This window comes from Amblyomma americanum, chromosome 9 (assembly GCF_052857255.1).
Source record: "Amblyomma americanum isolate KBUSLIRL-KWMA chromosome 9, ASM5285725v1, whole genome shotgun sequence".
Lineage (NCBI taxonomy): Eukaryota > Metazoa > Arthropoda > Arachnida > Ixodida > Ixodidae > Amblyomma > Amblyomma americanum.
The window spans coordinates 138143095-138156370 of NC_135505.1; the positions used below are offsets into that span (position 1 = coordinate 138143095).

A 13276-nucleotide genomic window follows, 5' to 3' on the forward strand; every position below is an offset into this window, starting at 1 on the left:
TTCCTTGTAGAACGCGTTGTGGTTTTTTGAAGCTTGCCACCAGGTAGCTGAATACTCTGCATCATGTGCTATTAAAAATTTTATTTCATTTATTAATACCCTCAGGGTCATTTGGCATTACACACGGGCATTACAGGGACTGTTGATTAACTGCAGCTGTACTTTTGGCATTTCAGATAACTACGTCAGCCCTGCTCGTCAGACCGCTTCAGCGGCACTCCGCTGAAAGCATGGTTGCCTGATGTACCAGTTTGTGTCATGAACATTGACTGGGCAGTTGACAGTTTATTAAATTCAGTGGCCACAAGCTCTTGCACCTTGCATAACTCTGGTCGCTGTGGGCAAAAAAAAATGTTTTAACATTTCAGAGCGGGAAACGAGATGTTCTCTCGGCCATAACTACACCAAAGCTGTTCCAGACAAAAATTTTGCAGGACTCTACTAATGCTACAGCAGCCAGAACTTTTATTACAGTACCTTTTCTCAGCGCAAGAACATGTGCAAGTTGGTTGTTTACGACAGAGCGTCCTATAATTCCGACTGCTACCTCTGTTGGCACTATACATGTATGTTCTTGCCCAGGTATTTGGGGCAACGTACTCATTCTGATGACTTTTACTCCAAGTGGTTGTGTATTGAATATGGTTAAGAAGTAGGATTTTTGTCGAGAGTAATATGTCTGTAGTCTGGTGGGTCAGATTCCCCAAGGTGGAGTATATTTGTAATAAGGGAGTAATTACTCATTGGCATCCACCCAAGCGCACCCGTACTCCCTTATTACAAATCTGCTACATATTGGGGGATTATCCTAAACATTTCATCAACACTGTTCCGTCTTCGAGTTTCTGATCAAGTCGCTCTCGCGCTGCCATAAGCTTGCCGTCCTGGTTAGCTCAGTGTGTAGAGCGACTGCTCCGGTGAAGCGGTGGTCCCGGGTTCGAACCCCGGACCAGATTGTTTTTTTCTTTAACTGCAAAGTTTCTGAGAAAGCTGTATAGCTTTCCTTTGTAGCCGTGTGGCTGCGCTTGGGTGGATGCCAATGAATAATTACTCCTTTATTACATGTCTGTAGTCTCATTGTGTTTTTTCTGTGCACTCTCTGTCTGTTAGAAACATGAACGAATTTATATCACACCGAAATTTCTCTCGTTATCGTAATCAACGAAATGTCTGCTTGTGTGACGACTGCACTAGTTATAATCCAGGAAAAAGAAGTCAGTGTCGCGTTCTCTGAGACATTATTCACGTGGTGCGTCACGTTTTTGCAGAGCAGGGAATTTTCCATTAATAAGAGTAGTTGCTGTAAAAAAAAAAGAACCACCTGACTAGAATTTGTTTCATAGTACACCCTTCGACAAAACTATGCGGCCCAAAGGGTTTACTTCTGAGACGTGTTGCGGAGCTCTCTAGCGGCCTTGGCAGGCATAAGCTTCGAAGTGGTGAGGACAAAAGTTCAACCATACAACAAGGCCCACGGGCAAACCTCGCGGGCTGAATGGTTTTGAGAAAGGCTGTACATCCTAATCCACACACACTTATATGAAGAAGCTGTTTTATGCGGTCTTGTGATGTATTTGGAGCAATGTATGCTTGTACTACTTTTGTGTCATCATACCACTGCACATATACTCATCAGCTCACACTAGCTGCTAACTACTATGGATGCTGGTTCTTCTTGCATGCAGTCACTTTAGTCTAGGAGAGACCAAGAACAAAAAGATCATCTCAGTGGGTTAGTTTGTGTGAACATTTACCGATCCAAGAAACCAGTGTTAGGCTTTCGATTATAGCGTTCACCACCGAGCTTATCTATCCTGATTGAACTGTACGTGTACCGCACAAAAGCTGTTTTTCTGTTTTCAGACACCCAAGAGAGATGCTATGTTTGATTGTTTCAACTTTGTTGTCTTGGCTGTATTACCAAAGTTTTTCAAGTGCAACGCATGAAATGCAATGTGCAAATTTCTGACGATATACCATTTAACTGTTGGTGGTGTGAACAACTTTTCATTGTTTCACTGTGACAAACTGCCTGCTGTACAATTTCTTTGTTTTCGATCATTTTTTGCATACAATCCTTGTCCCTGTTCACATCGTTAGTGCAGTTTCAACGGGATGCCCGTATTGATTCTATTTCCTTCCACATGTATCTGTCCATATGCTCGTTTAGACAATAATAGTAGGAATAGCCATTTCATACAAACTTGAAGGACCATTGGTCTGTGTTTAATATTATGGCAGCAAACAATTCATTCCTCGGAGGGCAGCAAGTAATCAGACTAAAAATAAAACTGTTCGTGAACAATTTGAGCTGAAGTTTTCATAGCAAAGCTCAAGAAAAACCATCTATTATCTGCAAACACGTGTTATCAGATTTCAAATAAGCGTTTTCTTTAGTTTTCTTGAGGTGCACTGAGAGAACCTCTGGAGAAATAGAACAATACTCAACAAAAAGTGCGCAAGTCTTGAAGTGAGCCCAGCACGTGAGTCCAGTGATCAACAAAACATTGTGCTGAAATCCAGAAGGTTCACTTATACAATATCTTTTGATCTGGAGTAGTTTCACGAAGTCGGAGTGCATTTTCTGACCATATGTAAGCATCTCTGAAACATGTGAATGGTCGGTTGAATTATTGTTAAAAATCGCGTCACCTAAATCAAAAGTGTAACATAAAGGTCAAGTCTATTTGAAGCAGGTTTTCTTTCTTCAACCAGCAAGCAAGCACGCAAAAGGTGATAAGAAAGAGCGCCAGTGCAACTACAGTCGGGTACTACTCAAGAACGAAGGGGCAAGGCCCTCCAGCCAATGGCGTCGACCGATTTTCAAGATGCCGCGATTGATCATATTAAGCCACCCCCTGCGATGCCCTGCCACCAGATCCAAGGGCATTATTCACGACGTGTGCGGTGTCTTCCTTCTCTTGTGTTTTCGTTTAGTTTGTGCTCTTTTTCACCATTAATCACAACGTCATGAAAATAGGTGGACGCCTTTGGCTGAGGGCATCCTTCGAGGGGCGCTTGCTGCTTCGTTCTTGGACTGCAACAGTCTTTAGGAGCACGATAAAATAACAAGTCACACGAAAAAAACAAAACATCACAAACGCAAGGCAGCCACTCGTAGGAAAGTTATTAGAACCCAATCCACAGGGATTGTAGCTGGTGCCCGTGGTAGGCGATTCCTGCGAAGAATCGGCCCGGGAAAGAACGAACATGAATGGATGAGAAGTTTTCCTGTTTTCACTGGGGCCCATTAAAACTGTACGAGTGGGGGAATATGTATGAATAGGTTTGGACGGCAATTATTGCAAATCTGTAAGAAAGAAAAAAGTGAGTTATTCTGCGACGAGTAGCCGGTGCTGAAAATTTTCAAACCCTCCATTAATGTCTCGTTGTAACTGGATAGTATCAAGCGAGCGGAGGTATTTTGCATTTCTTTGTGTAGGGTTACTGATGTAGGACTGCCGGGGTGTGATGGTAAACATTCAAGAGACAGAACACGGACAGTGCAATTCCTTAGTTGTGACCTTAGAAGGCTAAAGCTTGTTTAGAGGGAGGAGTAGGGTTTTAAAGTTTTTTCTGACCTGCTCGGTAATGGCTTGTCCTTACTACCGTATTTACTCGCGCAGTCACCGCAATCAAGTAATGAACGCACCCCCCCCCCCCTTTAAAGTTAGGCGTTTCACGTGCAGAACATTTAACTATGCGCATTCATTCTTACCACGCACAATATCTGACTGGAACACTCTGCCTTCACATATCGCAACCACCACTGATCCTGATAAATATTTTAATCTTATATCTTCAATAACTATACAGCTTAACTCTTCGCATACATTGTTATTTTTTCATGGTATGTTATTGCAGGGTATGTTATTAAATGATTCATTGCATTAGTGTTCTGTTTGTATAATTTTAATACTGCAGTAATCTTCGTTCTTTGCCGCGCTGCCATTCTTTTGATTCTTTTGCTTACTTATGTCATGCGAAGTGTCCTATTTTTGCTTTTGTTGTTTCATATTTGTGGTTTTGTTTTATTCTGTTCATTTGCCTGTGTCCCCCCCCCCCCATGTAATACCCTCTCGAGGGCCCTTAGGGGTATTCTGTATAAATAAATAAAAATAAATAAATATTGTTCTCAAAAGTACAATTTTTGTAAATATTTACCCCACATAAAAAACGCACCCCCCCCCCCCCTACATAAAATCACATTTTTTCGGAAAAAGTGTCTTCATTATACGCAAGTAAATACAGTAGTACAGATTTGCTCTGACGATACCTCGTGAAAACAAAACAACAAAGAACAAAAAGAGAAACAAGGCAGCTACGTAACTATTGCTCATAATCTGTTGTTTTCTGCTTGTGATAACCTATAGTTGAGAGGGCACGCTGGGCCGAAAGCGAAGCGTTTGTTCTAAAAGACGCTTTTCTCTGCTCTGTCCGCTCTCAGAGCTTGAAGACAGCGCGCCTGTACCACACCGAGCCCTCTACTGCGAGTCATGCGGCGAGCTATTCTCCACGAAAGACCTCTTGTTGGAGCACCGGCTGCAGAAGCACCCCGAGAGCCCACAGGGAAAGTACTGCTGTGCCTACTGCCCGTACTACAGCGATGATAAGTAAGTTTGCGCGTTTACCACATCTCACTGTTGGTAATACACAGATAAATCCCGGCAACAAGGGTTTTTCATCGATTCTGGAATTCGAAGAACAAGGGGAGAATGAGGGGGCAGCTCCAATAGGCAACTGTGCTGTTAAAGAGGGTTGGGCTCTTTTCCAGAAAAGCTTGCAGACTTTCCGCCCCTTTTTTCTGCGAATAATGAATTACAGCTTCATGATTACAGGTGCCTCATGAACGATTGGGTCTGTGGAGGACATGCCGCCGCGGCGCTTCGCGATTAGGGGACACAATTCACCCTGTGGTGATAGCAAGTGTGCAGAATTTCTATGGTGTCCTCGATATTTACCTGCCGCGTCCTTAAGTTTCGGGCACACACTATTTGCACCGCACAGAGTTGCCGCCATGAGAATTGATGAAGGGCATGTCGGAAGAAGTGTCAGGGATGCACATCAAAGGGAGCAGCGCACACAGACGACCGCAGAGGATGTTGAGGGAACTGCCGGTGGTGGAGCCTCGGTAGAAGCTGACATTGGAGTCGGGCCAGGACAGGAAGATGTGGAGGTCACTTATAAACAGTGACCCCGCACAAACTGGGTAAGCTGGGAGAAGATTGCCACCCCACCAGGTGGTGTGGTTAAGCTGGCTTGACAGTTTAATGCATGAAATCAGTTTTATGACTTCATTTGGACTTGTCGGAGCTAAGTCGAAGTAGAACCAGCTCCGACAGCGTTGAGGTTCAAACTGTTTTTTATTATTATTATTGCGCTGCTCGCACTGCGGCGCCCTAGCCCAACTTCCTTTTTCTTGCCTTCCTTTTTCTCGATGGACACATTGGCTTCTGTAAGAGCTCCGCTAAGGGAAGTACAACGAGAGTGTACTCTACTCAATAAAGGAATGCGCCAATGCATTTCATACATTCCAGTAAACAAGGCGTAGCCCGGATTCTCCCTCCTTACTCCCGTCATCGGCGGCTGCGTTTTTATGGAGGAAAAACGCTAAGGCGCACGTGTGCTGTGCGATGTCAGTGCACGTTAAAGATCCCCAGGTGGTCGAAATTATTCCGGAGCCCTCCACTACGGCACCTCCTTCTTCCCTTCTTCTTTCACTCCCTCATTTATCCCTTCCCTTACGGCGCGGTTCCGGTGTCCAACGATATATGAGACAGATACTGCGACATTTCCTTTCCCCAAAAACCAATTATTATCGGAGCTGCCAGATCAAAAGTGCTCATATTAGCGCGAAAACAGTCATGCGCTCGCCAACACCGAGCAAGAATCTTGTCACCACTGTACGTACGTTCGTTCTTGTGCCGCTTCCTAGCAACAGCGACGCCAGGTTAAGAGAAATGAAGCACAAAAACACATGGTTGCCTCCAATTTGGCCCGGCCAACCACGAATTTCATCGTTCCCAACCCGATGGCAACCTCCAAATACGGTCCGAGCCAGTGCCAAAACTTGGCCCGGGCCACCTCCGGAATTTGCCCTTGGCCGATTCGGACCAAAAGGGATGTCCAACTACAACTGACTGTGCCCAATACTATACGGCGACCTCTCAACTTGGCCCGGGTCATTTCCAAAAGTTTGACCCGGGCCACCACTGAAATTTAACCTTGGCCCAACCGGACCGCTCGACTACTGATCCGGAGTTCCCGGGTTCGAACCCGACCGCGGCGGCTGCGTTTTTATGGAAGAAAAACGCTAAGGCGCCCGTGTGCTGTGCGATGTCAGTGCACGTTAAAGATCCCCAGGTGGTCGAAATTATTCCGGAGCCCTTTACTACGGCACCTCTTCTTCCTTTCTTCTTTCACTCCCTCCTTTATCCCTTCCCTTACGGCGCGGTTCAGGTGTCCAACGATATATGAGACAGATACTGCGCCATTTCCTTTCCCCCAAAAAACCAATTATTATTATCAATCGGACCGCGGTGGCCGCGTTTCGATGCATAATAATAATAATAATAATAATAATAATAATAATAATAATAATAATAATAATAATAATAATTGTTTTGTAGAAAGGAAATGGCGCAGTATCTGTCTCATATATCGTTGGACACCTGAACCGCGCCGTAAGGGAAGGGGTAAAGGAGGGAGGGAAAGAGGAAAGGAAGAGACACGTGCCGTAGTGGAGGGCTCCGGAATAATTGCGACCACCTGGGGTTCTTTTAACGTGCACCGACATCGCACAGCACACGGGCGCCTTAGCGTTTTTCCTCCATAAAAACGCAGCCGCCGCGGTCGGGTTCGAACCCGGGAACTCCGGATCAGTAGCCGAGCGCCCTAACCACTCAGCCACCGCGGCGGGTGCGAAACGCAAAGGCACCCGTGTGCTTTGCGATGTCAGTTCACGTTAAAGATCCCCAGGCGGTCGAAATTATTCCGGAGCCCTCCACTACGGCACCTCTTTCTTCTTTCACTCCCTCTATTCCTTACCTTACGGTGCGGTTCAGGTGTCCGCCGAAATGTGAGACAGATACTGCGCCATTTCCGTTTCCCAACAACCAATTTTCAATTTATTTTTGGACAAAAGACGATCAAGTAAAGCCGATGGTTTTTCACTATAGCGGGTTTAACACAAGTGGAAACCCTGATATTTTTGCCCTCGATTTCTCCCCGCCCATCCAGGACCTGTGTCGCCCGACACGAGAAGACACACACTGGCGAGTGGCCCTTCGTGTGTCAGTTCTGCCAGAAGGAGTTCACCCTGCGGGGTAACCTCGCCCGCCACTTGATGGTCCACTCGGGGGAGAGGCCGCACCAGTGCCCCGACTGTGGCCAGCGCTTCACCATGGGGTCCAGCCTGGCGCATCACCGCAGGTGGCACTCGGTCGACAGCGTACCCTCGCACGTGTGTCCGCGTTGCGGGAAGGAGTTCTCTCGAGGAAGCAGCCTCAACAGGCACCTCCTACTGCACACCGGTGTCAAGCCCCATGCCTGCTCGCAGTGCGGGAAGAAGTTCATGCGACGCAGTGACGCCATGAAGCACGAGAGAGGATCGTGCTCGGTCGCCGCTACCCGCACTGCTACGGGCGAGGCTAATGAAACGTGGCCCACATGAAAAACCACGTGGGCTCCTGGCATGGCACAGGCGGAACTTTAGATATTGACACCCTTAGCGTACCGTGTCGCCGTTACCGGAGTACCGGGAGCCCGCGCGCAGTCAGTGCGCATGCGCAAATAGCCTTGACGGCGCCATATAGCACCGGGTTCCCGGCTCCTGCGGCACTAGGCTTCAACCTCTATTTTTTCAAGCAAGGAGAATGGATTAAACAATCATTACTGGGACTAATTTATGCCGACAATATAGTGCTAATGGCTGACAACAAGGAAGATCTGCAGAAGTTGATAGACATCTGCGGTACAGAGGGAGATAGATTAGGTTTCAAGTTTAGTCAGGAAAAATCTGCAGTCGTGATATTTAATGATGAGGGCGGCGAGCATAGAATACGGGAGTTCACGCTTGAAGCAGTGCCTTCGGGTGTGGATAAATAACGGTGCTGAGTATCTGACAGAGTGTGAAAAAATATGTAATGAATAAAGCTAGTAGGGATGCAGCTGTCGTGAAAAAAAATAGGGCACTGTGGAATTACAATAGGTATGAAGTGGTAAGAGGTATCTGCAAAAAGGTGATGGTTCTTAGTCTGACTTCCGGTAATGCGGTCCTGTGCATGAGGCCAGATGTTCAAGCAAGGTTAGAAATCAAACAACGCGGCGTAGGGAGGCTAGCTTTGGGAGCACATGGCAATACACCAAATCAGGGGGTACAGGGTGATATGGGATGGGCGTCTTTCGAGAGCAGAGAGGCTAGCAGTAAGATAGCACTTGAGGAACGACTTAGAAAAATGGGAGAAAAGCAGTAGGCTAGGAAAGTTTTCAGATACCTGTACGTAAGGAATGTTGACACGAATTTTTTTTTAATAGGTTTTTGGGGAAAGGAAATGGCGCAGTATCTGTCTCATATATCGTTGGACACCTGAACCGCGCCCCAAGGGAAGGGATAAAGGAGGAAGTGAAAGAAGAAAGGGAAATAGGTGCCGTAGTGGAGGGCTCCGGCATAATTTCGACCACCCGGGGATCTTTAACGTGCACTGACATCGCACAGCACACGGGCGCCTTAGCGTTTTTCCTCCATAAAAACGCAGCCGCCGCGGTCGGGTTCGAACCCGGGAACTCCGGATCAGCAGTCGAGCGCCCTAACCACTGAGCCACCGCGGCGGGTGACACGAAATGGAGAAAGCGAACTCGCTAAGGAACGCTGATCATTGTCCGCGATCTCCTCATATCCTCCCGCGACATGCGCCTGTTTCCACAAAATAAACTCCTCCCGTTCTATCCTTCTTTTCTCCTGTTCTTCTGCCTCGCGAGCTCTTTTGTCCTCGCGCTCTTCTGCTTCGCGAGCGTCTGCGCGTGCTTGCGCCCTTCCCTCTCTCTATCTGCCTATCTGCCTCCTCTTTCTGCCTTTTGAAGGGAAAAGCTTCACTACGCTAGTCAACACCGTGCTTCGCGCGAGCCGGCGTATGTCGGAGCACGAGTGACGTCACGCACGGCGCAGGTGGCCGCCGCCGACTCCGTCGCCTGTTTCTCTCTCTCTCTCTCGCTCCCTAGTCAATACTGCGCATGCGCCACTAGTAGCACAGAGCCACAGGTGTTCCGCCGCTGCGCAGAGCCGCGTCTTTCCTCAAAACCGAACTTTCAATTATCAGTTTTCTCGTTCTTCTTTCCCTCCCTCCTCTATCCCTTCCTTTACGGCGCATTTTGTGTGTCCACCGAGATATGTGAGACGGTTACTGTGCCATTTCCTTTCCTCGAAAACCAAACAAAACAAGCGAGTCGACGGCGTTCATAAAGTTCATTGGCGTTGACAACTTTGCAAAGGCCGCTCATTTTCACGAAAGGAAACGCGCACAATCGCCTCCGTGCGTCAGTGGAAACCTCAATCTCGCTTTTATGTACGTGGCGTTGGTGTCCAACTGCAAAATTCTGCTTTGATTGCGTTCCGCGCACTGGATAGGCAGCGCGCCCTCCCTGTCACCTGGGAGGTGGCATGCAGTTAATAGTTGATCGCGAGGGATTGATCACTAAATGAACGCTGCGGCCTAGCTATTGCTGCAGTGCCGCATATCAGCCACAACACTGTCAGCGCTAATGCATACAGTCCACATCTCTCTCTCATCACCGCCACATGTATCAAAGCACGAATGAGGCGTCCGCATATCCAGGAGCCAGTTATGCGCCCTTCCTTTCCTAAAAGCCATCGCCGTCTAGAACATTGTCAACGCCAAAGCCAATGAACAAGGGAGCGCCGATGTCTTTCGGTTTGTATATCCTGCATTAGCTGAGCTAATCCACATTAATTTTTTTGCCTCCTCGTCACAGATACGCATCGCCTCTTCCTTGCATAACCCTAGCTTGAGCGGCAGTTCTAGTTTTTTGCCAAATCCATACTCTGCCGTCGAGAGAACTGAAAGATCCGAGACAAAGCAAAAACACAAAAGGAAATGAATCCTGGCACAGGCTCGCCACTTATCTTTGTCACGAATCTCCCCGGAGAATACTCGGACCGAAAGAATGGACTAGGCGACAGGTGTACCCATACAGACGCACATTTAGTGCACCCTACGTGACACACACACAAGCACACAAAACTGACAAAACTAACACAAAACACAGACTATAAATACACACGACCCGGGAACACTGCTACCAGCGTCTACTACTAGCGTTCTATTGTTAGCGGTCAGCGTTCGTGCTCACGGTTGGTTCGGTGTGGCTGCGGCGTTGTATGGGTCCAGTAGCCGGCGTCGAGGTGGCGTTCGACGTGCTTGGGCTGGCGTCGCTGGCGGCGTCGTTGGCTGCGTCGTACAAGCTCCCGGTCCAAGCGCCCGTAGAGGTGATGCCGGTGTTGTTGACGTTGGCGGCACCACCCGGATGGGTGGCAACAGCGCTGGAGACACCCCTGGCCGTAGCAGACCGTAGCTTGCCGCGTAAATGGCTACCAGCGAGGGGGCCCACGGACTTTAGGCCTAGCAGGCACCAGACACTGTGCTCAGCTCACTTCGACTCAAGCGCCTTAGGACGCTTCGGATCTCAAATGAACTGCGTGCATAGCTGCACTACACAGCCACAAAGCGCACAAAACATGGTGACACCTACAGTGGTGAAAACGAAACTGAACAACCAAAAAATTCAATCAGTAGCAACGAAAAAATTCAATCAGTAGCAGTTCCCGGGTTCGAACCCGACCGCAGCGGCTGCGTTTTTATGGAGGAAAAACGCTAAGGCGCCCGTGTGCTGTGCGATGTCAGTGCACGTTAAAGATCCCCAGGTGGTCGAAATTATTCCGGAGCCCTCCACTACGGCACCTCCTTCTTCCCTTCTTCTTTCACTCCCTCCCTTGTCCCTTCCCTTACGGCGTGGTTCAGGTGTCCAACGATATTTGAGACAGATACTGCGCCATTTCCTTTCCCCAATAACCAATTATTATTAATTATTACTAAGCACAGTCAACAACAATCCGGTGTGCTGTCTTCCCGGCATGCCCCGGGCGTCCATGGTGGACGAAGTGAAAAGCCGCCAGCTTTCCCTCTAGTGCACAGTAACAAAACTCTACAGGAAAACGAAAAGCATCGAAAGCTGGTGCGTGACCTGCACCAGTGCCGTAACGAACCCAGCGCGACGCACGTCGTCTGCACCGGCTCAAACCTTTTCAAACGCCGCGCCAATGCTAATAATAATAATAATTCGGGGCTCATATCACCATCAGCGCCCATGTTTGTTCGCAAAACATGGAGGAAGGAGATAATCATGGCCCCAAACTCAATGATGGCCCCAAGCATAGAGCTGGCCCCATGGCTTGCCCAACGGTACCAACAGTGCAACTCACTGATCTCCACCAGGCGGCTGCTTCGGATTTGGATCTTTTAGCGCAGGCGGCCTCCGCCTGGCTTTTGCCCCCGTACACCTGCTACTTAAAGCCAAGCCAAACCTATCCGTAACGCATACGTTGGAATTTTCCAATCGAACGTGCATCTCTGCTGTAATGTCACAGGCCTGTGGGCGCAGTGCAATGGATAACTACCTCAAAATGGAGAAAATCGGCGAAGGTACGTACGGAGTTGTCTACAAGGCAAAGGACAAACGTGATGGAAAAATTGTAGCACTGAAAAAAATACGTCTGGATAGCGAGGATGAAGGCATACCGCCAACAACCATACGAGAAATTTCTGTTCTGAAGGAACTGAAACACAAGCATATCGTTGGCCTTGAAGAGGTGATTATGGACGGATCTGACAAAATCTACCTGGTGTTCGAATACCTCTCCATGGACCTCAAGAAGTACCTAGACGGCTTCGACAAGCACAAGCAACTTGACAAAGGGCTCGTGAAGAGCTACATGAGGCAGATTTTTGAGGCCATCCTGTTCTGCCACCAGCGGCGTGTGCTTCATCGTGACCTGAAGCCTCAGAACCTGCTCATTGACGGCAAGGGCACCATCAAGGTGGCCGACTTTGGCCTGGCGCGGGCCTTCGGCCTCCCCGTTCGCGTGTACACCCACGAGGTGGTCACTCTTTGGTACAGGGCGCCAGAAGTGCTCCTTGGAGCGCAACGCTACTCCACGCCCGTCGACATCTGGAGCATTGGCTGCATCTTCGTCGAGATGGTCACCCGTAAGACGCTGTTCCACGGGGACTCGGAAATTGACCAGCTTTTCCGCATCTTCCGCACGCTTGGAACGCCAACGGAGCAGTCGTGGCCAAATGTGACAAAACTGCCGGACTACAAGCCGAGCTTCCCCAGTTGGAAGGAGAACATTCTGGCAAGCCTACTGCCAGAGATGGATGGCGAGGCTCTGGACCTGCTGAAGAAAACGCTCGTCTACAACCCTGGCGACAGGATCACGGCCCGCGCAGCCCTCGAGCATAAGTACTTTGAAGTGCCTCCTAGCTAACTGGCCGCTTTGTGTGCAAAGTCCCATTACGAGTGTCGGGAAAGGCTGTTGAGTAAACTTTTATGCATGTTTCCAGATTAATCGCGTGTGCTGTACAAATCTTCAATGCTGCATACTCGGTTTACTCAACAAGACGTCACTACGGGGACTCAACAAGATCTTATGACATTTCATGTCACTTTTTTTTTTCTACTCAGCTTGGTGAAACAAACGTAGCCAGTCAGCTGAGCTTGCAGAATAAAGCACGTGTTTTGTCGCAACAGAGTGCCTCTAGACAGCAAAAAAGTGCTTTTTTGCATGTAGTGCATGTGAAATGTTAAGCGGGTAACGTTTCATTGGTGTAGTCTTCTATTGTGAGACGCGCTCTATGCCCGTGCATAGGATATGTTCGTGGCGAGAGAATCATACCCGATCCCTCGCTTTTCTTTGAAAAGCTAGTTTTCGTGCACTAAGGGCTTGTCCTGGCGCTGCGTTTACAAATTTTGTGAAGAAACACATGAATTAGGAAGCGACACCTCTCCCACCACAAGTAAGTGACGGCCGTGTTCATGCTGACAGAAGCAACATGCGGGTATTTGTGTGAATTATTTCATGAAGTGTAAGTCGTTACTGCATGCAATGCGCGGTCATCGCCAGTCTTCGAAATAAACCAAACGCAATACTCGGCGAGTACAGTTTACGTAAGTTGCGCTTGTTTAATTTTGCGCTTTTTAA

The 13276-nt window shown here is 48.3% G+C and overlaps 1 protein-coding gene and 1 pseudogene across 1 annotated transcript; both read left to right on the forward strand.

Annotated features, from left to right (window-relative positions):
* The first annotated feature begins 4288 nt into the window (after positions 1-4288).
* LOC144105622 (uncharacterized) lies at positions 4289-8178 on the forward strand. Its single transcript, XM_077638741.1, has 2 exons — positions 4289-4613; positions 7240-8178. The coding sequence occupies exon 2, from the start codon at positions 7346-7348 to the stop codon at positions 7670-7672; it is 327 nt and encodes a 108-aa protein (XP_077494867.1). The 5' UTR covers positions 4289-4613; positions 7240-7345; the 3' UTR covers positions 7673-8178.
* A 3202-nt stretch (positions 8179-11380) lies between these two features.
* Positions 11381-12800, forward strand: LOC144105623 (cyclin-dependent kinase 1 pseudogene; annotated as a pseudogene).
* Positions 12801-13276: the final 476 nt, after the last annotated feature.